The sequence below is a fragment of the Carassius carassius genome, chromosome 48 (assembly GCF_963082965.1).
Source record: "Carassius carassius chromosome 48, fCarCar2.1, whole genome shotgun sequence".
In the NCBI taxonomy this organism is placed as follows: Eukaryota; Metazoa; Chordata; class Actinopteri; order Cypriniformes; family Cyprinidae; genus Carassius; species Carassius carassius.
Genome location: NC_081802.1, coordinates 15,872,103 through 15,894,261, shown reverse-complemented (window position 1 = coordinate 15,894,261; position 22,159 = coordinate 15,872,103). Strand labels below are relative to the sequence as shown.

The 22,159-nt window shown below is 38.7% G+C and overlaps 1 protein-coding gene across 1 annotated transcript; it reads left to right on the top strand.

Moving 5' to 3' along the window:
• The first annotated feature begins 1,432 nt into the window (after window positions 1-1,432).
• Window positions 1,433-21,793, top strand: LOC132131492 (structural maintenance of chromosomes protein 3-like). The gene is made up of 29 exons (XM_059543533.1): window positions 1,433-1,636; window positions 2,213-2,288; window positions 3,325-3,363; window positions 3,456-3,523; window positions 3,623-3,694; window positions 3,771-3,850; window positions 3,938-4,016; window positions 4,656-4,773; window positions 5,022-5,197; window positions 5,333-5,413; window positions 8,186-8,350; window positions 9,546-9,667; window positions 10,092-10,305; window positions 10,664-10,767; window positions 11,015-11,114; window positions 11,806-11,966; window positions 12,052-12,193; window positions 13,298-13,448; window positions 13,547-13,699; window positions 15,338-15,489; window positions 15,598-15,756; window positions 16,362-16,469; window positions 16,563-16,671; window positions 16,769-17,016; window positions 18,476-18,688; window positions 19,220-19,408; window positions 19,500-19,677; window positions 20,841-20,947; window positions 21,097-21,793. The coding sequence occupies exons 1-29, from the start codon at window positions 1,622-1,624 to the stop codon at window positions 21,166-21,168; spliced, it is 3,651 nt and encodes a 1,216-aa protein (XP_059399516.1). The 5' UTR covers window positions 1,433-1,621; the 3' UTR covers window positions 21,169-21,793.
• Window positions 21,794-22,159: the final 366 nt, after the last annotated feature.

The following is a 22,159-nucleotide window of genomic DNA, read 5'->3' as shown; positions in this document are numbered from 1 at the left end:
ACAGAGTTTCAAAATGTAAAAAACACATTGAATTGCACTGAATATGCTTTAGGATTATATTCGTCAATAAATAATTAGCAGTAAAAGCTTTTGTGGCACAATATTAAGATAACACATTTTTAGGACAAAAGATACGTGTTGGGCATCATGAAAGCATGCAGGCAAACACACAGCAATTGCTATTCACCAAACATGACTGAATCCATAAGTAAGCAGTTTGTTTTTTGTTTATCCTATATTAACTATAATATTAAACTACATTATTTACTATTTGGAAATAAATGTAATTCCTTCAATCAATAATTACCCTCGCACAACTGAAGGTAATCAATAGTTGCGTGAAAAAAAATATGGCCAAACATCAAAACAAAAAATAATAAATCCCACACACTATCCACGCTTGCAAATTTACCAAACTGAATCACTCATAACATTTCGTTCTCATGACCTTCATCAAGCACGATGAATTCCCTCCTTAAATTAAATGAGGATCAGGTCTATATGATAATTATAAAATAATGATCACCATTTAATAATTTATGGACATTATTGACATAATTGGGTGTAATGCATCACCAATGACTTTTCCTTGAAATAGTAAAGTAAGGGGTTACTCTTAGTTTTTATGTTTTTATGTAATTTATGTCATGTACTTACTGTATAGACTGTATAGCGCAATGCTATATGAAACAATAGTGAATTGAACACCAAAATCTTAAATCTAACTATAAAATTTACATTTTTAATGTAACCTTGTCCCCATACTTCTGTCAGTTGAAGAATAATTTATGCTGTTTTATAATATTTATTTTGAAAGAATTAAAAGAACAACTTATGTCTATCCTTGAATTGTTCAACGGGTAGAGGTTGATAAAATAATAGTTAGCCTATCAAAAAAATAAAAATGGTAATAATAATTTTAAGAGTAACTTAATAACAAATGTATTATTATTATTGCATTGCAGTTCGCTTATGCAGAAGGTTTAACTGTGAAAAAAAGAAAGAAAGATTGCTGTATTCATGTACTGTCCCAATAACAATTTCAATACTACGGTACTTTTATGTTTTATTTTATTTTGATTAAACGTGTTTCCACTTTTAATTCAGTAACAAACTAAACGTGGAAGCACAATGATCGCTAACACCGAATGAGCACAACATGCTTCATCACAGAGCAGCTGTATTGGCGCCCACCTCGAAGGACTAAACCATCTCTACAGAAATAGGGGTATCGTTGCAGACGAAATGGATATGAAACTAATGAAACAGCAATAAGCTCATTAAACAATCAATTATTAATAAATATAATTTAATTATCTTGATATATGAAGGACCTGGTCTCCATTTACTATTGCTTTGAACATTTATAATAAACCATATCTATAAGCCTCCCTAAAAAGTCAAGTAGACTCGTCCGTTCGTCCCGCCTCTTTCGCCATTTTGACTGTTATGTCGGTTTCGTGAAGGGAGGGAAGGTAATATTAGACAGTACAGAAGAGTAAATATCGGAGAAATTGATCCGGTGTGCAGGTATATTTATCTTCTCTTAGCCCTTCTTCTCTGTGAGGAGGAGGGTGTCTGATTCGGCTGTTTCTGAGGATAGTTGTGTGCATAAGCAGCCATGTACATCAAACAGGTAAGAGATCGAGACGCGGCTCGACCGTTGCGTGTGAAATTATGATTTATATGATGAATTATGCGAGTAAACTACTTATTCACATATGTCAAATGTGCACAAACATGTATTATTCTCAATCTTGAGCATGTTTGAGTTGTGATTTCTGAGAAGTACACGGCCTTCATTAAAGTTAGCTTTAGCATTAGCTGTCAACCCCCCCCCCCCCAAACACAGCGATCAAATCTATAATAAAACATTTATAAAGTTTACTTTAAACCTTTATTTGCTGCTGCTGTGCAGATGTGAACAAACTAAGTTACTAGCAGAAAATGAAGTAACAGCTATTTCTCATGTTAGATACTAATAAGTCGTTATGTATCATGTAAATAAATCAGAAACTTTTGTTGTACCGTTACACAGACATGTGTCTGTATGTTTTGTTTGGATTGTACTAGTATTTTAAAGCATATTTAGATGAGAAGCGTTCTGACTATTACTATAAGACTATGTTGACATTGTACAGTATTTAATATGGTATTTATGATACCTTTATTAATATATTATATATATATATTCTGATGTTGTGTGTTTCAGGTGATTATTCAGGGGTTTCGGAGCTACAGAGATCAGACTGTGGTGGACCCCTTCAGCTCCAAACACAATGTGATCGGTGAGACCGGTGTCTGACTTTGTCATCGTAGTAGAAATATATATATATATCAAACCTTTTATTGTTTAATTTTTTTAAAGTGTGTGTATATAGAATAAATTTTGTTAGTTACTTAAAAAATAAGAAAGTCAGAAGTTAAAGAATAAAACTTTGATCAGGGGCCGGCAACCTTTTCGGCATGACTTGCCATTGTTAATTTGACATTTTTCTAAGGTGCGATAAAAAACAAATAGGCCTGTTTGATTTTCATGCAAGTAGTTTCTGGGGATTATTTTTTTAACCTTTTCAGAAGTTTCTTGAATAACAGAGAAACGGTGTGATCGTACTGAGCACCACTGTGTGTGTGTGTGTGTGTGTGTGTGTGTGACAAGGTCAGTGCATTAAAACCGTTCAGTTTAATCACTCTTCTATACTAATGCACCGCTTCAGTTGATGCGCGTGCACACACAGATCCGAGATCTGTGCAAAAAGTAACATTCAGAAGCTCATAAACTTTTCTTAATCCATAATGAATCGCTATGTTATATTTCTCAGCAACGGGGGGGGTAAAATCTCTGTTTTTTATGTAGCCAAACTAAACTTTTGTAGTTTAGCTGTCGGTCATTTAACATTTCTGTCGTAAAACTTATTGTTAAAAATTGACTAATGTTAAATGATTTGCAGCTTCATCTTACCTCGCTCTCTTTAGCGTTAAACTGACGCCTCGCGCTCTGCTTCTGTGAACAGTAAACCCCGCCTACTTTGATCTGATTGGCCATCCCAGTCATTTTGACATTGACAATGTACGTCAGTATGCAGTTTTCACTATTGATCACGTGCCACTGCTGGCGACCCCTGAACTAGACTATAGGAAAAAAAATGACAATATAATACAATTGTGGTTATAATATGCTAAAATAGAATGTTAAACAAGCTGGAAGTAAGTGTAAAAAGTAGAAAAAGAGTAGGTAATGGAAATATGGGAGATATATTATTTTAAAATATATATTTAAATTTTCAAATGTGTATATATATATTTTACATATAACTTTCACAGTTGGAAGAAATGGATCAGGAAAGAGTAACTTCTTCTATGGTAAGTATAAGTTAAGTAATGTAATACATCAAAAGACTGACGGTGTGGGTGAATAGTTTGTGATGGACAGTTATATATTTTTCCTCCATCAGCCATTCAGTTTGTACTCAGTGATGAGTTCAGTCATCTTCGTCCAGAGCAGCGTCTGGCTCTGCTTCACGTGAGTTATTTTATTCTGTTTCGTTTATATTCTATTTCAATTATTAAAAATAAAAAAACTCTACCCTTGCTGAACCGTGTGTTTTTGTGTAATATTCAGGAAGGCACTGGTCCTCGAGTCATTTCAGCTTTTGTGGAAATTATATTCGACAACTCTGACAACAGGCTGCCGGTAAGAAACTGGTCCTAAATGTTGAGAAGCGCACTAAAGTAAAGACAGGCGAGTAACTTGACCTCTTCGCTCTTAGATTGATAAAGAGGAGGTGTCTCTGCGCCGTGTCATCGGAGCAAAGAAAGACCAGTACTTCTTAGACAAGAAGATGGTCACGTAAGTTTAGCTCTCAGAAAACATATTAGAAGAGCTTTGACTGCTGAAAGCTGTAGCTGAATGGCTTGTGTTCTGTGTTTTTTTTAGTAAGAACGACGTGATGAACCTGTTGGAGAGCGCTGGTTTCTCCCGCAGCAACCCTTACTACATCGTCAAGCAGGGAAAGGTACGCTACTGTCCCTTGACAGGGGACAAATTATTTATTAATGGGGTTTTACAAGTATTCAAGCTTTTAAAACCACATTTTATCTAAAACGGAAAATTGTCGCTTTACTCGAGTTTTTCCAAACCTGACTATAAGTCGCAGGATCAGCCAAACTATGAAAAAAAAGTGCAACTTATAGTCCGGAAAATATGGTAGTGCCACATTTTTATCTACAATTTTGTCATCTTTTTGGACACTTTTTCTTTTACTTTTGTCCCCGCATCCACACATTTTTGCCTCCTCGTTTTGAGGAAACGGCTGTGTATTTTTGACTGTGACTGTACGCGTGACTGGCTGTTGTCACATTTATATCTGCCGTGTAATTGGCTAGATGGTTGGATTGATCCATATCGAGTGAAAATGTCCAGAGCTTATCATCATTATCAGCATAAATCATTTATCGGTCCAGCCCAAGTGAACCGTCTCTGGGATCCCTCTGGGATCATAGCAAACAACATGATCTCTTTCAAATACATTAATGCTCGGTTATAAACAAGAATGTGGCTCTTGGGATTAAAGTGGTGCTAATGCTGTTGCTACACGTTCTAAATGTGTTGGCTCACTTTCTTACACATTCTATTGTCTGAAACATGAAAACAGATCAATCAGATGGCAACTGCGCCTGACTCTCAGCGTCTGAAGTTGCTCAGAGAGGTGGCTGGCACCAGAGTCTACGACGAGCGCAAAGAGGAGAGTATCTCGCTCATGAAGGAAACAGGTAGATCCTTCACTGATACGGTTTTAATCAAATCTGTCATAACGGGCTAAATGCCATTCATCCTTTTTGATCTAGAAATATATATATAATATGAAAACTGTGTCTTTTTATTATTTTGTGAAATAGTTTTAATGGCTAAAGCAGTGCGGGAAACACTGCAGTAAATGATTTACTGTAGTTGTTGTTATGGTCAAAGGTTTGTGACGTGCAGTTTGTTCTTGTGTGTGTTTGTGTGTGTGTGTGTACAGAGGGCAAGCGAGAGAAGATTAACGAGCTGCTAAAGTACATCGAGGAGCGTCTGCACACTCTGGAGGATGAGAAAGAGGAACTGGCTCAGTACCAGAAGTGGGACAAAATGAGAAGAGCTCTGGAGTACACCATCTACAACCAGGAGCTCAACGAGACCCGGGCCAAATTGGACGAGGTGCACACATCAGTTCTTACTTGTCAACACCTTCTCGAGCCAATTCAGTCATTGCAGTAAATATATTAGGACTCTGCACTGTCTAATGCTTGATGTAACGTTATAAGTTAAGTATGTTGTTATTCTCTCTTCTAGTTGTCCTCTAAGAGAGAGACCTGTGGAGACAAATCTAGACAACTGCGAGATGCTCAACAAGATGCTCGAGACAAAGTGGAGGTAAACTCAAATGTTCCTTCTAAGCTGCGCGCGAAGAAATAATAATTAGAAGTAGGGCTGAAACGATTCCTCGAGTAACTCGATTACAAAAAATGATCGAGGCAAATTCCTCTGCCTCGAAGCCTCTTTTAATTTATTTTAAATCTCACGTCAGGTTCTTTCGCAATGATTTTTTTTTTATGTGACAACGCGTTTACGTCACCCACAAAGCGGAAGGAGACACAAGCGCCAATCGCATACTGCAAGGAGTCAGCAGTGTTTTGATTTGAGGGCGCGGGCAAACGTAAAGAGAACGTTTAACTCATGACATTTTGATGTTTGAAAGTCTATAGGTTGACATAAAGATATAAATGTAATTAAAAAAATTCGTAAATAATTATTGATTTTCAAATATTGCACCTGTCAAACATAGTCTATTTTACCGTCTGTTGACATGAAGGTGTAGGTGTGTAAAAAAAAAGAGTTTAAATTGTTGTCGTGAAGACAAGAGCCTGGTCTGTCGGCGGCCTCCCTCTATGTCACATACAGCAGCAGCAGCAGCGCGCCAGGCAAGATTCTGGTGCCACGCAGCAGAAACGCCACGCTCACGCCATGCAGCCAGTGTGTCACCAGCACACACTGAAGCGCGCGTGACGCTCTGATAATTTCAGCGTCTGCTGTCTCACTAAATAAGGACGTGAACACATGAACAACATCTCCAGAACTGCTCTGACAGTCACTTCATGAGCATTTGACCGTTTGATTTAAGTAAAACTAACACATCACATACACAGAACTGTAAAGGTACATCAACCCATCAAAATAAAAGTCCAGTGTCCTGACATTTTATTCTACCCGTCAGATTTTCCTACCCGGGTTTACTGCGCATGCGCACATCAATATCGCGTCAATATAATTAAGCAAAAACTCATTTTATCCGATTACTCGATTAATCGATGGAATTTTTGGTAGAATACTCGATTTCTAAAATATTCGATAGCTACACCCCTAATTAGAAGAAATAATAGGCCACACATAGGACATGTGTGGGAATGTCAGTTGATTGAATTCTAGTAAATGCTAAATAATTGCAGACCGCAATAGAGTTAGAAACTCTGAATGTGGTTTACAGGTTCATAGAAAGAGAGTAGGGATGTAAAATATTGATTAATTCCATGATCGATTGTAGTTTATATTAACGATCAATTAATCGATTAATCGTCAACCATAATGCTGCAAAATGCTTCTTTTGCACTTTTAGTCACCGGCATGGATGTGCAAAAGCCACACACACGCAAAATGCTTTCTCACTTGAATTAATGGGGTTTTAGTCTGAATAAAATGCTAGTAACAGGATTATAAAATGAATAGATGTGATAATTATCATTTGCTAAAATGAAGAGAGTGCGCCATACGTTTGAGATCATTTACTTTGTTGACTGTTGTCTGGCACGGAGACCGCTGAACGCGCCTCTTTTGATGGTTTTGTGGTGCTCGTTGTTGTATTTTAAAACACAATTGCAATGTTTTCAACTGACTTACTGATCATGTCTCCTTCGCCACAAATCCAAATGTTTCCATATTCGCAATGTATTTGAATGGTAAACTATTATTTATAATGTAAACTACTTACACATTCTCACACAGACAGAAAAGATGATCCTCTTCATATGTCCTTGGAACAGCAGAGAGGACCGGTATACGGTCTATTTAAACTGACCAGTGTAACCTTTTAAATGTTTAGTTGACTGTATTTTATTTTGATAATGAACAGACTGCGATGTAAGTTTGAATCGCTAGAATATACGTGTGCTCCAGGCTCCGACGCGATCGAAACAGCTGAGACAGAAAAAAAAACAAAAACAAACTATTTCACAGGGTTAGGAAAATGTTAGATGGTGACCATGCCTCTGGATGTCGTTCGAGATATAGCCTTATAACATTTAACTCGTAATTAGTACACTGTGAATTAATGATGATGCATTTATATAGTCACCGTCACTCACAGCCGCTTGCACGTGTTGAGTGCACACGAGCCGCACCCAGCCCAATATTAAATCAGTTAACCAACCATCGACAGCCTTAATCGATCAATCTCTTATCGACAATTAACCGATAATCGTATAATCATTTACATCCCTAAAAGAGAGTGATGTGCGCCAATGAGTCGCTGTATCAGTTTATATGCTTCAGTTTGTTTTTAGATTACATTAGAAACCTATTAAATAATTAACCTCAAAAAGGGAATCATTGAGCAATATCTAATATATATTATTATTTAAAAAAATAAAAACTTTTTTTAATAGAATTTCTTGGTAACAAGGTAACCTAAAATGTGCATCATTCAGTGACAAGGTTCAAATCAAATATAGCACATTAAAGTTAAAAGTTACAGACTTTTTTTGTGTCTGTGTGCTGTACAGGTCTGGTATAAAGAATGTTGCATGGGAATTTCACCTTTTCTTCTGAAAATTATTAGTAGTAATGATTACACTTGTGCAGTCCCACGTCGCAAATAACAGAAACCTTTTATTTTAGTATTGGGGGGGATTTTATTTCCATTTAGATTAACATGCATTGATGAATGAAGACCAGGAACAATTATTGTAAAAGTGATTTAGTTTTGGTTTCAAATTCACATTTCATCCAGCGTGTTTAAGAAATTGACCCTACAAATTGAAAATAAAGTATTTTAATGTGAAGATCTACTAAGAATCTGCCTTCACACGTCATTAAAACTTAAGCTCATATTGTGTAATCTTATCTAACCTCAGTCTCTCTGTGTCTCTGTAGGACACTGAGCGTGTGGTGAGGGAGCTGAAGGCTCGAATCAACGCCATGAAGGAGGAGAAAGAGCAGCTGAGCGCCGAGCGACAGGAGCAGATCAAACAGAGGACCAAACTGGAGCTCAAAGCCAAAGATCTGCAGGACGAGCTGGCAGGAAACAGTGAACAGAGGGTGCGACTAGCAGACGCTCACACGCTGACACATGCACACGCTACAGGCACACATATGCACTCAACACACACATTTAGAAAAAGTGCCATCATTTTTTACATTTATTTATTTAAATGTATTTGTTCACCCAGGCTGCATTTATTTGATCAAAAATATAGTAAGAAAAATACTATTTTGGATTATTTTAACACATTTAAAATAACTATTTTGTATTTGAATGCATGTTAAAATGTAATTCATTCCTGTGATGCGCAGCTGTATTTTCAGCATCATTACTCCAGTCTTATTGTCTGCTCAGGAAATGATTATCAGTGTTGAGAACAGCTTCATAATTTTGTGGAGAATTGTAAGGATTCTTTGAAAGTTTAAAAGAGCAGCATTTATTTCAAATAGAAATGTTTTGAATTCTTATAAAGGTCTTTAAAGTGCACCCTTGTTGAATCAAATTTATTTGAAAAATCCTTCCCAGCCTTAAGTTAAATTCAATAATGTGTAATATTTTTACTTTACTCTTTATGTCGTACAAGATTGCATGTAAGTATAATCCCCATTTCCTCAAACAAATACTCACCGGCTTGCTTTTCCTTATTGCTGTTGCTGTATTGGTCGCTGCAAAAACAAAGTAGTGACTGAATTCATATACACAAACCTGCAATTTTGATACACATGAAAACACACTCATGAGTGCACGCTAAGAGCCAGAGAGCTGCGGGGGAATGCTGGCAGGCTCTAGTGAACAGAGGGTCCGCAGTGTCTCCGTCTGCGTCACTATCTACACACGCTCACTTCAGCCTGGGCTCGTAGCCAGACGCAAACACACACACAATGCTTGTGAAATGCACACTTTCGGTCTGCCCTCCTGCATCCCGGCTTGACTTAGAAATGGATTAGCCCCACCTGGCCAAGTGTGTGTGTGTTTTCCTGTGGAGGAGAGGCAGAAGTGCGTCATTTGCCCTTTGATTGGTGAATGTGAATGTAGGTTTGCTCAGATGGAGATCCCCTTTGTTCTGCTCATGACACTGAATCTACACACCTATTTGTGCACCATTTATTCTTCTCCATTTAAATACAAACACCTCTTCACGCACTTGCACAAAATTTATTTAGGCTTTCTATAAAAAGGTGAAAAGCCTCAAGAATTGATGTCGCTGTTTGTGATTCAGTACTCTGTCCCCTCTGGCTTCCTGTCTAACAGAAACGGCTGCTCAAAGAGCGCCAGAAGCTTCTGGAGAAGATTGAAGAAAAACAGAAGGAGCTGCAGGAAACCGAACCCAAATTTAACGCTGTGAAAGAAAGAGAGGAGCGAGGAATTTCCCGGTAAACTCTTTGAAGTGTTGAAAGGGCCCATGAAGTATGGGACCCAGTCTTCTTATTGTGTGTTGATGTACTTCCTGTTCAAACAGGAAGTTGGGAAGAGACATATTGAAGTGCTTGCTTTTCCTTCTTTTTAATGCCTGTAATTTGTTAATATTCTTTACGTCTTTGGTATTTGCTTATTGCTTCTTATACTAGTTTTAAACAGTTTGCTGTTCTTTTACATTGCACTGGCAAGAATTTGGATCGCCCATTTTTCATGATCCAGTCATATTCTTGTGTATAAAACCAAGTCCCATCCCTTTTATGTTCAAAATGTATTTAGGAGGATAAGTGCATTAAAAATGTTTTTCATGTATTGAAGTAATACTTAAAGAATGCTTTTTTCTGGAGTCATTTATTTTGTGTTTGTTTGCATTTTTTTCAGACTGGCTCAAGCCACACAAGAGCGAACAGACCTGTACGCCAAACAGGGCCGAGGCAGTCAGTTCACTTCTAAAGAAGAGAGGGACAAATGGATCAAGAAAGAGCTGAAGTCTCTGGATCAAGCCATCAACGACAAGAAACGGCAGATCGCTGCCATCCACAAAGATCTGGAGGACACCGAAACCAATAAAGAGAGAAACCTGGAACAGTACAGTGTAAGATTTGGGCTACATTTGAGTAGTTATAACTCATCTTGGTATTGAACAGTAGATATGTAACTTTCGTCAGTTTTATGACCAGCATTTATTCATTAGTTCACCCAAAAATTAGAAATTGATTAAAAAATAAATTTACTCACTCTCAAGTCATCCAAGATGAAGATTGTTTCTTCAGCAAATATGGAAAAATATAGCATTACATCATTTGTTCACCAGTGGATGCTCTGCAGTGAATGTGTGCCGTCAGAATGAGAGTCCAAACAGCTGATATAAACATCAGGATAATCTTCAACTATTCATTTAAAGATGTTTTTGAACCTTTAACATTTCTTCCTAACTTTGATTTCTTCCACAGAAACTGGACCAGGACTTGAACGAAGTGAAGACACGAGTCGAGGAGCTGGATAAGAAGTACTATGAGGTGAAGAACCGAAAGGATGAACTTCAGAGCGAGAGAAAGTAAGATCCTCCTGTTCCTATTCCCAATGCATAATGGGAAAATGTCTGGCTATGGTCAGTTTTTCCAACATCCCACCCTTTCTTATTACCTGTACGAACCGTTCCCCTCCTCACCTGGCATTTTAGTTATTAATAATCCACGAGCCATAGGTTTCACAGCACGATGAGGCTCGACGGATGAGCTATAGAATAGGGTGTCCTGCTGAACCAAGGCCTGATGGGTGTGTCCGTGTGCCTCCTCCTGCAGCTACCTGTGGAGAGAGGAGAACGCAGAGCAGCAGGCGCTGGCAGCCAAACGAGAAGAGCTGGAGAAGAAACAACAGCTACTGCGAGCAGCCACCGGGAAGGTTAGCCACCAAAACAGACCTGTTTGGTTTAACACCTTGATGAATATGGCTGATTTTAATGTGTACGAATCATCTGTGCATTTTTTTTCTTGTTTAAGTAATATTTGTTTATAATTATATTGCATAAATGTTTCAAATGTTAAACTTGGACAAACTACAGGGAGCCCTTGAAAGTCTATTTTGTTGACTAAAGCTGTTAGTAACCAAAACTGAGCAGATCTGAGAAGCTGAAAACACTGTAACATGAACTGTTTGTGTGTAAATGAACAAAATGCCACACTCTACTCCGTGAATATGCAGTGAATATTTTCATTTGTTAAATCACAGAGGTTTGTTAATCACAGTAAGCCATATGTTTTTTTTGGTTTTATAGTGATCAATCATGCAAACCTACCATAGAGTTCATTATATGTAGCCAGTGTGCATGTATTTAAAATCATGTGAAAATGCCGCCCACTCCGGTTCACTGAGGATCAGCTGAACTGAACCATATCTCCTAAGCTCAACATGACCACTGGATACTTTCTCTTGGACTGAGTCAGTCACCAATTTTAGCAACTCTCCCACGTCACAAAAATATACATCAGTATATGAAGTGGGATTATCAGAGCTTCAGATCGTCATCTGGACTTTAAATGAAAATATGAACTTTGAAACGCAATCTTTTGCGTGTGGTTTGCTTTTTCTCCAGGCTATTTTGAACGGCATCGACAGCATTAATAAAGTACTGGAACATTTCCGCCGGAAGGGCATCAACCAGCACGTCATCAACGGGTACCACGGCATCATCATGAATAACTTTGATTGTGAGCCTGCCTTCTACACCTGTGTGGAGGTGACCGCTGGCACCAGGTCAGACACATTGTGTATTATTATTATTGTGTTGATCTGTGTGTGAACTGTGAGTGATGGAGTTGTGTGCTGGTGTTTTTTTCAGGCTGTTTTACCACATCGTGGAAACCGATGAAGTGAGCACCAAGATTCTGATGGAGTTTAATAAGATGAACTTGCCAGGAGAGGTCACCTTCCTGCCTCTCAGCAAACTAGACGTCAGGGACACTGCTTACCCTGAGACTAATGTAAGCTTACAACACTCAACCTGCTGAGTTTTCAAAATGCACGTTTTGTTCAATCTTGCAAACAATTTATCTGATTATCTCGGTTTTATTTTTATTTATTTTTTTTACATTTTTTTGAGTATGAGTAGAGGTCGACAGATAGTAGATTTTGCTGATACCGGAAAACACGGAACCACGGAATACATAGAGCCCTACAATTATACCAACACAATGTTTACTTTCACACTTTAAGTGTTCAAGGATAGAAGCAGTTTATGATTATCTTATAAAAATAAAAGAGCAGCGCTGAGTCTAGGAGAACTCACCGGTTTCACACACACTCCAGAGGCATCATGTTCAACTCGAGCAGCGGTTTAAAACGGTTTATTTATTCACCAAACGGACACTTCCGAGTTTACTTCAAGAAGAACAATGAGGCAAAGAGACGCTTGAAGTTCAGTGTTTAAAAAAAACGGAGCAAACGAAAAGAGCGATCTATATTATAGCTCTATAAATGAAGCATACAGACTTTATTAGAGCCACAGAAAGACAAACATTTAGATGAAAATGCTCATTTTCAATCAATTTATTTACATTAACAACGATTTGGGGCGAATTTAACAAAACTATGTGAATGGCGCTCTGTAGCACGGCAGGATTCTCTGTCAGCTGTATTTAAATCTGGGTCTGAAGTTTCTTGCTCGGTTCAGCATGTAGCATCACGTGTCTAAACAAACAGCACGTGCTGTCAGTGATTTTCAACCACTCTAACACTGTATAATGAAAACACGGCCTTCTCAGCCGCTCCAACAACGGATGCAACCTGGAAAACTATCAGCATGAATTTTTGCAGATAACCGATTGCTCCAGCAATCAACTATCGATACCGATTATTCGGCAAAACCGATACATCGGTTGATCTCTACTCGTGAGTCTTAATCAAATACTCAAACTTCCATCGAAATACCATACTTTTCAAATAATGTAGTCTGCACAAATTCATCCCCTTTTTTACAACCTTCTGTGAGCTCATTCATTTTCTTTTCTGCGTTTAAATTGTTTGTTATTCTATTAAGTGCAAATCTATGCAGATAGTCTCTAATTCCTTCTGTACACTTGCTCTAGGATGCAATCCCCATGATCAGCAAGCTCCGTTACAGTCCAAACTTCGACAAGGCTTTCAAACATGTGTTTGGGAAGACGCTGATCTGCCGCAGCATGGAAGTGTCCACTCAGCTGGCTCGAGCTTTCACCATGGACTGCATCACACTGGAGGGTGAACACACACTGTTTAATATGTGTACTTTTTTTTTTTTTTAATCCAATCCTGATTTTCAGATGAATTCTAACCCCTTGTTCTGGTATGTGTATCAGGTGATCAGGTGAGTCATCGTGGCGCTCTGACCGGTGGCTACTACGACACACGCAAGTCCCGTCTGGAGCTGCAGAAGGACATGAGGAAGGCCGAGGAGGAGCTCGGGGAACTGGAGGCCAAACTCAACGAGAACCTGCGTCGAAATATTGAACATATCCTCCTCATCTATGTCTCACACACACAGGCTTGCTTATGACGCAGTGGTGTGAAATCAAATTGATTGTTGAGTCTTAATCATGTGTGTCTTTGTGTCAAGTATTGGCACAGCTGAGATAAGTGGATTTAGTACAATCGGATGTTAATTAAACAAGTATTTGAAGAAACAGTCTAGTTTAGGCCTGTCACGATAACAAATTTTGCTGGACGATAAATTGTCCAATAAATTATCGCGATAAATGATAATATTGTCCTTTTTATGCTGAGTTCACACCAAACGCGAATAGAGCGTCAAATTCGCATCTACTGCATCTAGTTTGCCGCTGGAACATTTTGAATGCATTTGCGCGTCTAGAGCGAAATAGACGCACGTAAAAAGTTTGAAGCGAAATTGATGCGCGTCTGAGGCAAAATCCGCTTCATGTGGGAGGAGCAAGTGCTAGGCGGTTGTCTGTTTGCAAGATGGCTGATGTTGATCGAGCACTCAGGTCTTTTCCACACTTTCCTGCACACTTCCAATGAATAAACACATTATCTTGTTAGCGAAAAGCAGATGTAGGCTAAATTAGGTGGAAAATAGTTGTGAAAAACGGCGGGAAGGCAGCGGGTCGATTAAACATGTACGTGACTCAAAAGTTAAATGTCTATTTACAACACATTCTTCCAAGCAAGGTCCTTTTTATTCCTGTCTTTTGTCATATAGCTCCGGTTGACTGCTCACTGACAACATCAGTCGTTCCTCCATGTTGAATGATTGACTCCTGAGCAGGCTCCTGATTGGTTAACGCGGCGCGAGTTGATGCCAAATGTCCAATTTTTCAACTGGCGGCAGACGCGAATTCGCGTCAAACGCTAAATGCACAAAAAGCACCATACGCGCATATCGCACCAGATGCTCAATTCGCGCGAACTAGAAGTGTGTGTGTGTGTGTGTGTGGGCACGTTGACACACGCCTACAGACATATTTAGCTGAGCAAGCCAATTGAAGCGAGCGAAAAGTAAAGGGCAACGAAGTTACTTGCAAAATATGCTCCGCGGTATTAAAATAAAGCAGTAGTGCAAGCAAACTTCCACAAGCAAATGAAAGGCGCTTCCCAAAGCTGGTCACTCCAGCGAGACGTTATCTCTTTATTCCCGGGACATCTGTGCCATCGGAGAGGGTGTTTTCTGCCGCGGGCTGTCCACAGGCTGCGCTCCAGACTTGCCACACATCGTTACATGTTACATTTTTTAAATAAAAAATGAAAAAGGAAATTATCGCGACCGGAAAAATTATCGAGCTAATTATTTTTTATCGGGCGAATAATTGATTTATCGACTATCGCGACAGGCCTAGTCTTGTTATTGTTAACTTAAACTTAATGATTTTTGTTAACCGAAATAAAGCTAAAATAAAGTATAAATGTTAGATACAAATTTGAAATGTCGCCTTGGAAGCTCTCTGAAATAAAGCTAAATGGAAAAATAAATAGACAAAATCACAACATTAAAATTTAAATGAAAACTGAAAATCAAAAAATAAAAGCGGATTAATATTAATACTATGATAATATTAAAACATATAAGTAAAAAGTGAGGGAGCTTTCCAGAATTAAAATGGATCATGAGTGTGCTCCTTAACTCAGTTCTTCACGTATCAATAATGAGATTGACCAGCTGATGAATCAGATGCAGCAGATCGAGACCCAGCAGAGGAAGTTCAAGGCATCCAGGGACAGTATACTGTCTGAGATGAAGATGCTGAAGGAGAAGAGACAGCAGTCAGAGAAAACATTCATGCCGAAGGTAACCCATGCCATTGCATTTCAGGCATTAATACCAGACCTGTCATGATTTACTGTTATATTTGTGTACCAAATCTTTCATTTGTTTTCTCTCTGGTGTTTCCTCCAGCAACGCAGTCTTCAGAGTCTGGAGGCCAGTCTGCACGCCATGGAGAGCACGCGGGAGTCTTTGAAGGCAGAGCTGGGGACAGACCTGCTCTCTCAGCTCAGTTTAGACGACCAGCGCAGGGTGGACGACCTCAACGACGAGATCAGACAGCTGCAGCAGGTTCAACAGCACAATTAACACACACATCATTTACCACTGCTACATATCGACTTCGAAAACATCATGTATTTTAATATCTTTTTAACAGCATATTTCCTTGAAATATAAAATGAAAAAATTAAAATACATGAAAAAAGAACACACTGTTCACTGACCATCATATGTGAACAAAAATAGCAAAACCTTGTCCGTCATCAGTTCCAATGTGATTAGTGAAGTGATTGGCACTGAAACCACAGTTGCAGCTCTTTCCCACCTTCAGCCCGACACACGACTCACACACAGCAGACAATTGAAAAGCTACTTTAAATGTTGTATAACCGGTCCACATCATTAGCCTTCTGTTTTTTTTTATATGCCCTTCAATTTGGTTTGCTTATTTGTCTGCTTTTCTATTCTCAGACAGGCTTAGCATTTAAGCATATGCATACGAGTTTCCTTTCATTCTTCAGATGTGCGTTCATGTGGCCATTAAGCCTCATGTTCTGTTTTTAATCTAAATTGCCTTTATAATATGATTAAACCTGAACGTGTGGCTTTTGGCCCTCCGTTCTGGGGTCATTTAAAGATGTTTGTTTTTCATGTGTGGCATGTTTTTGCTATAGGACAACAGACAGCTGCTGAACGAGAGGATCAAGCTGGAGGGAATCATGACCAGGGTGGAGACGTACCTCAACGAGAACCTGCGCAAACGTCTCGACCAAGTCGAGCAGGTGACCATATCCCGGTTTTCATTTTTACTGATATAACCTTTATGAAACGCAATGGCATTAAGTGCACTAAAAAACGAGTGTGTGTTTGTGTAGGAATTGAATGAACTGAGAGAAACCGAAGGAGGAACCGTCCTCACTGCCACAACGTCAGAATTGGATGGCATTAATAAACGCATAAAAGACACTTTAGCTCGATCTGAGGGTGAGTGAAGACTCATAGGGTTTTTTTTTTTTTTTTTTTTCTTAAAAAGCACTACTTTTGTCAGTCTACATCTTGTATGTCATTTTGAATTTTTCAGATTTGGACTCCCTCATCGATAAGACAGAGGTGGAAATAAAGGACCACCAGAAGAGTATGGAGCGCTGGAAGAACATCGAGAAGGAGCAGAACGAAGCCATCAACCACGACACGAAGGAGCTGGAGAAGATGACCAACAGACAGGGCATGCTACTGAAGAAGAAAGAGGAATGCATGAAGAAGATCCGCGAGCTGGGCTCCCTGCCGCAGGAGGCCTTTGAGAAGTACCAGACGCTCACGCTCAAACAGGTACATTTACATTTATACATTTAGCAGACGCTTTTATCCAAAGCAACTTACAGTGCATTCAGGCTATCCATTATTTTATCAGCATATACAGTATATACGGCAACCATATCTGGAGCTTATTGTTTTTGACATTTTATTTTATTTTTCTCTTTAGACAAAAATTCATGGTGAAGTTCTGTATAATTTTCTTTGACTCATTTAGAGTGATATTAAACCAATTTTTCCTTCACTTACAAAAAAAAACAAAACCTTGTCACAAATGAGGGCATAAGTATTATGTAATCGCATGAAGACCACGACATGTCCGGGTACCCTTAAAGATGCCTCCTGCCTCCTCCTCGGCTCATGTCTGGCTTTACTTTTCCCTCTCACCCCCGTCCAGTCTCGCAGCGCTTCCACCTTGGCTCTCTTGTTCCTAGTCTTAGTTGGTCTTCCTCGTTTCTCTCCAGTGCTCCAGTCAGGAGCTCTGTTGTGTGTCAGGCCTCCTACACAGAGGTGATTCATTCTCCACTACCCCACGCTTGCGCTCTTTTGTTTTTCTCTTCACCCTCTCTTGGTGGAGTTGAGAAGGGAGGTTGAATCGTGCCATTTCTTTGTGTGCTTCTTTAGCGGCCCTCTGGAATTTTCTCTTGCAGGTTCAAAAGTGGGAGTTATGAGTTACATGCATTTAAGAGATTTCGGTGTGAAAGAAATTGACATGTAATTGTAGGTTGCAAAATGATAATTAGGAGCTGATCCTAATCTATGATCAGATTGATACGATTTATTCTGCAGAACTGCTAAGGGGACATGGGGATTGGAAAAAAAAAGAGATGCAAGTCTTTTGGAAAGTGTTTTTGTGTTCGCTTGCAAACGTTCTACAATGGCCCCTAGAAATTTAATTTGCTCAGAACATTTTTAGATGTGCTCACAAAAACGTTGTTTTACAACCAGTCATGAAATTCTCACAATCCCTTTTTTTTTTTACCTTTACCACTGACAATTTTTATTTTATTTTACAAAATAAAATAAAAAAGATTTCATTCACTGACAAAGTTTTTACTTTCACCTGAAAACCTCACACACAAAATATTCTCTTTCCCTCAAGAAACATTTGACCCTTGCACAATTTTTTTCCCCAAGAATAATTGCATTTTACTAAAAAACGTTGCATTCACTCGCATAATTTTCACTTTTCCCTCAAGAAACTTTGCATTCACTTGCTAAACCATTGCATCTGGTCGCAAAACTGTCAGTTTCCCTTGAGAAACTTTGTTCTTTTATTTGCTCACAAAATATTCATGTTTCCTTCAGAAACTGCATTCGCTTGCAAAGAAAAGTTTCTCAGGGGAGCACCGAAATGTTGCCAGCATCCCACATCATTTTTTTATCACCATGCCCACTTACAGGCTTCTTTAGTTGATTACATGTTTAATTACATTTATTCACATGTAATTATTATTTTTTTGTGTGTGTGTAGTTGTTCAGGAAGCTGGAGCAATGTAACACAGAGCTGAAAAAGTACAGCCATGTGAATAAAAAAGCCCTGGACCAGTTCGTCAATTTCTCCGAGCAGAAAGAGAAGTTGATCAAGAGGCAGGAGGAGCTGGAGAGAGGCTACAAATCCATCATGGAGCTCATGAACGTCTTGGAGCTGCGCAAATACGAGGCCATCCAGCTCACCTTCAAACAGGTACAACTATGAGACCGACTCCAGAAGTGTTTACATTTCAATATATATTTTAATTATTTTTCGATCTCTGGAGGTCGTCTTATTTAAAAAAAAAAAAAAAAAAACTATCTACGTAGAAACTGGTTGCTAATTGATAACATTTGTCATAACAAACTGGCTTTATGTGTGTGAGTGTGTGTGTGTGTGAGTGTGTGTGTGTGAGTGTGTGTGTGTGAGTGTGTGTGTGTGTCGGTTGACCAAATTTATTTATTATTATTTTTTTCCCTACAAACAAAATGTTGTCCTTTTTTTTTTTTTTTTTTTTTTATTTTTTTACCACAAACAAGATTTTGTTTTTCGCCACATTTTTTTCCACAATGGTTTCTTTTCACAACAAAAATTTATTTTTCACTACAAAATGTCTTTTTCACTACAAACAAGGTTTTTTTTTTTTACGTGTTCAAAACAAAGTGTTTAAAATCAACTTTCTATCACAGTAAGCGAAAAAGATGTCTTCTGGGTCCACTTATGATTACTGCTTTGTCTCTACAGGTGTCCAAGAATTTCAGCGAAGTATTTCAGAAGCTGGTGCCTGGCGGAAAAGCAACTCTGGTGATGAAGAAGGGCGACACTGAGGGTGGTCAGTCTCAGGACGAGGGCGAGGGGGCGGACAGTGAGAGGGGATCCTCCTCCCAGAGCAGTGTGCCCAGTGTAGACCAGTTCACTGGAGTGGGCATCAGGGTGAGGAGAGGACATCAGATGTTTGTGTACTGTAAGTGCAGTTATTACACGCTGATATTTGACCAACCCTGTGTGTGTGTGTGTACATCAGGTGTCGTTCACCGGTAAACAGGGAGAGATGAGGGAGATGCAGCAGCTTTCTGGAGGTCAGAAGTCTCTGGTGGCTCTGGCTCTCATCTTTGCCATCCAGAAATGTGACCCTGCTCCTTTCTACCTGTTTGATGAAATCGACCAGGCTCTAGATGCCCAGCACAGAAAAGCAGTGTCAGGTACTATCAGCTCATGCACTGTTGAAAGGCTTGGCCAAAAATAAACTGCTACATCATCAGAAAGCAGCTTAGATGAAATTATCCTCGCTCTTCTCTCTCTCCCTCTCCCCCTCTCCCTCTCTCTCTCTCTCTCTCTCTCTCCCTCTCTCTCTCTATATATATATATAGACTATATATATAATTCTTTCTCATATATATATATATATATATACATTTTCAAGTTATATTTTTGCTGAGGTTGTCACTGGTAAATTTTAATTACAAAATTAGCATCTAATGCCTTTTTTCCTGCTTGTTTTGATCACATCTTTTGTTATGTTGACTTAAAGTGAGACGATGCACATTAAAGTTTTAGTGGGGAAATTTAAAAAACACTTTCAAACAGTCTTCATCTCTGCCGAACAGCAGCTAAAGGCAGCTCCACTCATCTCCAGCATTTTTGATCTCTATCATGCTGCCACAACTGAAGTAAAAGTGCAGGAAAGCGGTGTCTATTTCATGCACAGCTTGAATAAACCTCAACGGGTAAAGCTGTCAGCTGTGTGGATATTAACAATGTATCGTCAACAGTTCTTGTGATCAAGATCTTTAGTCTAAATGCTGTGTAATGCTTGAGCTTCATAGTATTTGTAGCACACTTGCTGTCATATATTCACAATAAGTTTTGTGCTCCGTTACCTTTTAATGAACAAAGTATCCGCTTTAAAATTCATAATAGAATTCAAACAATAAATACACTCTTTAATGTAGCATGAGCGATCGCTTTAGCGTCTCAGTTCAAGCGGCACATGAACACTTTCTCTTTACTCTTATAGTGTGAACATTCAATGTTTCAAACTGTGGAAAACTTGTAAAACGAGTAAACACTGACTCGTAACAATACATTTACCTCAAAATAACTATTCAGCATCCATAAGCTCATTAGTCCGCTAGAAAAAATAGCTATAATGAGCAGTGTTTTGCTAAATGTATGCCCTATATTGCATATTCATATTTTTACTTAACCTGTTGACATAAGAAAGAATGCAAGGAACTAAAGATAAAGACAAATGTTCTTTTTTCTTCATGTTATCTTTAAAAATGTCTCGTTTATGTTACTGGTTTTGGGCGATTACAAAGCCCTGCTTTAAGTGAATTAGAGGTGGTTTTGTATTGTCTTTCAGACATGATCGTGGAGCTGGCTGGACATGCTCAGTTCATCACCACGACCTTCAGACCCGAGCTGCTGGAGTCAGCCGACAAGTTCTACGGCGTCAAATTCAGAAACAAGGTAACAGGCAACATTCACACTCTGATGTGCCAAGAAATTAGCAAATGCAAATGAGGCCTCTGCGTAGAAAATGAACTATAAATGTAAGTCTTGTCAAGTTGAAGTTGTACAGATGAGTTCCCCAGACTTACTGTGTGTGTGTTCATTAGGTGAGTCACATCGATGTGATCTCAGCAGAGCAGGCGAAGGACTTTGTGGAGGATGACACCACTCACGGCTAAGAGAAACAGTATACCTCTATCACTCATGTTCCTCGTTTCTCACCCCCGTCTCACCTGGTGTTTTCACTTTTTAAAAGCCCAGTTGGAAATAAATGCAATGTTTGTTTTTTTTCCCCTTGAATTCTGAACGGGATATTCCGACTAATTGTTGTTTTACAGTTATTTAGTATTTTCTTTCCTCTCTGTTGATTTTCATATTTCAAGGATAAAACACTGAACATGTTTTTCAATATTTTGATGAAATGTGCCATGCTTTACACCTGCTTCAGCCAGAGTTATTGAAAGCTGAGGAAGTTCAGTCGCTCTGTTTCAGAGTTGAGCTTCATTAGGGGAACTTATGTAGTTGCTGAGACCTAATACACAGGAAGTTGTATGTTAAAGATCTACAGTTTGCAGTCTTCTCGTTTGGCACCAGTTCTCTCTTCCTCGCTGCTCTAAACCAGCCTGAACCGTTCCTCCATACTCCATTTTTTTTAAGCTGTACGGCTCGTTTTGTTGGTTTTCCAAATGAGCCTAATGTTTTTATCATTGTTTTGTAGATTTCATTTCTTCTTTAGGTCATTGTGATTGATAGTCTTAATGTGTTTTCTGTTACCCAAAAAGAATAAAATAACCTTGGTCTTTATCAACATGCACTGGTGTCTTGCCGCTAGAAGGTGCTCTGTCACACATTTTACTGGTTTGATGTTATTACATTATGTGCTTGTGCTACACGTTGCAAGGAAAAAGACTTGGAGACTCGTTTTGACTTGGGCAAGTAAGTACATTTTATTAATAAATTATATATACAAATAAAATGAGTATATACTTTCAAGATTTTATGCTATATGTATTTTAAATATATCTGTTTTTGTAGGCTTTTTGAGGATTTGAGCTCAGCGAAGCTCTTATGAAATCAATGTTAAGGTACAATGTTTACCCTGAGCATATAATGCAAATAAGTATTTCTATTTTATAATGCTTCTCTCATTGTTTTCCATCCTAGTGTCTG

What these genes read in the sequence shown, in the direction of transcription:
- LOC132131492 (XM_059543533.1), top strand. An exon ending in ACTCTGACAACAGGCTGCCG is followed by an intron (nt 3,695 to 3,770) that starts GTAAGAAACTGG and finishes CTTCGCTCTTAG; the next exon opens with ATTGATAAAGAGGAGGTGTC. An exon ending in GCACAGAAAAGCAGTGTCAG is followed by an intron (nt 19,678 to 20,840) that starts GTACTATCAGCT and finishes ATTGTCTTTCAG; the next exon opens with ACATGATCGTGGAGCTGGCT.